This window comes from Miscanthus floridulus, chromosome 6 (genome assembly GCF_019320115.1).
Source record: "Miscanthus floridulus cultivar M001 chromosome 6, ASM1932011v1, whole genome shotgun sequence".
Classification (NCBI taxonomy): domain Eukaryota; kingdom Viridiplantae; phylum Streptophyta; class Magnoliopsida; order Poales; family Poaceae; genus Miscanthus; species Miscanthus floridulus.
In genome coordinates, this window is record NC_089585.1 from 134,746,037 (window position 1) to 134,748,878 (window position 2,842).

General features: G+C 45.7%; 1 protein-coding gene across 1 annotated transcript; it reads right to left on the reverse strand.

Moving 5' to 3' along the window:
- Positions 1–571: 571 nt before the first annotated feature.
- On the reverse strand, positions 572–2,091 carry LOC136459736 (putative F-box protein At2g02030). Its single transcript, XM_066459577.1, has one exon. It carries the CDS (start codon positions 1,987–1,989, stop codon positions 745–747), a length of 1,245 nt encoding a protein of 414 aa, XP_066315674.1. The 5' UTR covers positions 1,990–2,091; the 3' UTR covers positions 572–744.
- Between the last annotated feature and the right edge of the window lie 751 nt (positions 2,092–2,842).

Below are 2,842 nucleotides of genomic sequence, written 5' to 3' on the forward strand. Positions count from 1 at the left end.
CGGAGATCGACGTGGATGGCCGACGAGGACGGAAGAGTCGGATACGATGACTAGATGGCCTAGCACGTACAGTATATATTCATGTCATATTTCTTCATTCCACCATTCCAAACACTATAGGACTGTAGCTCTAAACAAATTCCAGATCCTTGGGCGAGTATATTGCAACAAAACATGCGGTGCATGGAGTTCAGGGTATCATATCAACTACTCCGTAGCTTTGCAGCCAATCAAATTGCCAACACAACTTGTTTCGGAAATCCAGCATCCTATACTTGGGTAGTAAACACAATTTAACTGCACAGAGCAGGGTATTAGCAAGGGTATCAAGTAGGTTTGATTGTTTTTCTTCGAAATTATATTTGCAAGTGATTGGAATGATAATACCAAATGGCATGTGTGCATTGTTTGCATCAACGTGAGTATAAACCAGTGGTTTAGAGCCATAAGAACTGAGACTGAGGTACCTTGCATTGCGGACTAATTTTGGTCCACCATTTCTCCACAAGGGCTGTCACAAGTAAAAACATGATAATCTGATGATACTGAATGCAAAGAAATGGAATGTCGGTACAAGAATCAACATAAGTAAATCATAGATTAATACTAGTGTTCTTACAAACTCAGCTTATAAAGACTTGCGCGTGCACACACGCACACACAAAAACACAAAAAAAAAGGGCACCAAGGTGCATCTGAGCTTAGAGCTATTATTGATCCCATACAATATCTGCCCGCTCATTATTACCATGGTCTAATACGCAAAAGCGATTCCACACAGGGGACCAAGTAATGGGCAACAGGGACGAAACCAGTGCGGAATTTGGTTCCATTCCGATGGTCATACAACAACTCCCGTGCCATGTCGATTATTTCCTCAAGAGATCCATCACGCAGATCACATCTCAAAAGGCGAAAGGCGTCAATGGACAGGAATATCTTGTTTCTATCGCCCGAAGCACAGGCAAAAACGTTCAGCAGCCTTGGCATCGGCAGGCGGATGCAGCAATGCCGCAGCCAAGCAAGGTTTGGACCATCCTCTGCCAACCAAATTTCCACATCCCACGGCGAGGAACACTCGACATAGCATAGCTTGCCACCAAGCTGGCACAGCGTGTCATTGTTGCGTAGAAACCCACTGCATGGTGGGTTGGGATGTACGGTGAACGTTTCATCGTGCAAACTAAACCGAAGGATGACATGTGAACTGACCTTATTAATGCCATGTCCGGTGACGGAGTGGAGAGCGCTCCAATAGAAGAACCCGGGTACACAAATCGGAGTCCTGGCATTGATAGCATACGGTGGGTCCACGGTGGCCTTCCATTTCCAAGCATCTGCTTCATCACCAATGGTCAAGATCTCATGCCCAGCGCTATATTCCAGAACTGTGCCTTCCCCATCTGCTTGTGGGGTATCGGCATATGAGCGGAAGAAGTGCCTAGCGACCTTATACTTGCCAGTACAAGGGTCGACACCAAAAGCGACCCTGTGATCCCCGGCAACATTATGGCTTCCTTGTGGCAATTCAACAAACTCCCTGGTTGCCGGGTTACACACAAACATCCGTCCCGTCAAGCAAGGGATCAGAATGAGTCCATCACAATGCAAAGGAATGGTGAACATCGGGATTCCACCTGGACACCTTTTCCCTAGGATGAGCTCGGCAACCTTGCTTTGCCCAGGCTGGAAACTGTAGAAATTGACACCCTGAATGCCAACTTTCCTATAGTCCTTCTGGTACTTTCGGGGAACGACGACCATTGACAACCTAGTCCTAGAATGCTCCAGGTGGCAGCGGATAAAATGAGTGCTGAGTATAGTTGTGCGCCAACTCTTGCATACTGACTGGAAGCGCACAAGACATTTCACGGGGAGTAGTATGAGAATTTGAAAAAAGACTATGTCATCAGGGATGTGGCTGTTACTTCCGGCGGAATCAGGCCCCGCCGCCATCCGACGGATACGTTTGGGTTGTGTGTGGATCATACGGGTCGATTGATTTTGCTAATCGATTTCAATCTGCTCCGGCCCTGTGTATTCAGATGAATATATGGTCAGCTATGAGCGCCCCATAATCAGAAGAGGATTTGACAAAACGATACCGATTCCGACATAGAGAAAGGAAACATAATAGGTAAAACGTATATAGAGGAAAAAGAAACAAATATCCTGATCGGATTTGGATTTACTTCCTTCACCTCTGAGTCTGGAGTTGAGTAGTGAGTCTGGTTTGAGTAATGTAATCCATGCTAGCTGCTCTTTAGACTTTGATCAAATGGTCTTACTTGGATTAAATTGGCTTCCTACAGTATGGCTCGTACCAAGATGACGCCCCGTAAGTCCACTGGACCCAAAGGAGTTCCTCATCACCAAGTTGCCCCTAGGAATGACGGTGCTAGCAGTAGCAGCTCTAGGCCTGATCCCCAGGCAGAGATACAGAGGATTTCTGCAGAGTTAGCACAAGCTACTAGAGATAGGGTTGTGGATGCTATCCAGGTAGGAGAACTACAGAATCAATTGAGGCGTCTCACCACCGTGCATAGGAACTGCGAACGTATGTTAGTTCTTACGGTGGAAGGAAGAAATGAAGCCTGGCATAGGAAAAATGTAGCTAGGGCTAGAACTCATGAGCTAGAATTCTATGTAGAAGATTTAGAAGAATATAATACTTATCTACATGAGGAAGTTCATAGGCTAAGCAATCTATTAGATCCGAATCATGAACCCCAAGCTTATGCCATGGACCCCCGGTGTCATCCTTGCCGATGATGATGAATTAGAAGAGGAAGAAAAAGAAGATCCCGAAGAATTAGTAATGATCGATGAAAGTGATAATGAA

Coding starts and splice junctions, on each gene's coding strand:
- LOC136459736 (XM_066459577.1), bottom strand. CDS start 1,989: ATGATCCACACACAACCCAAACGTATCCGTCGGATGGCGGCGGGGCCT.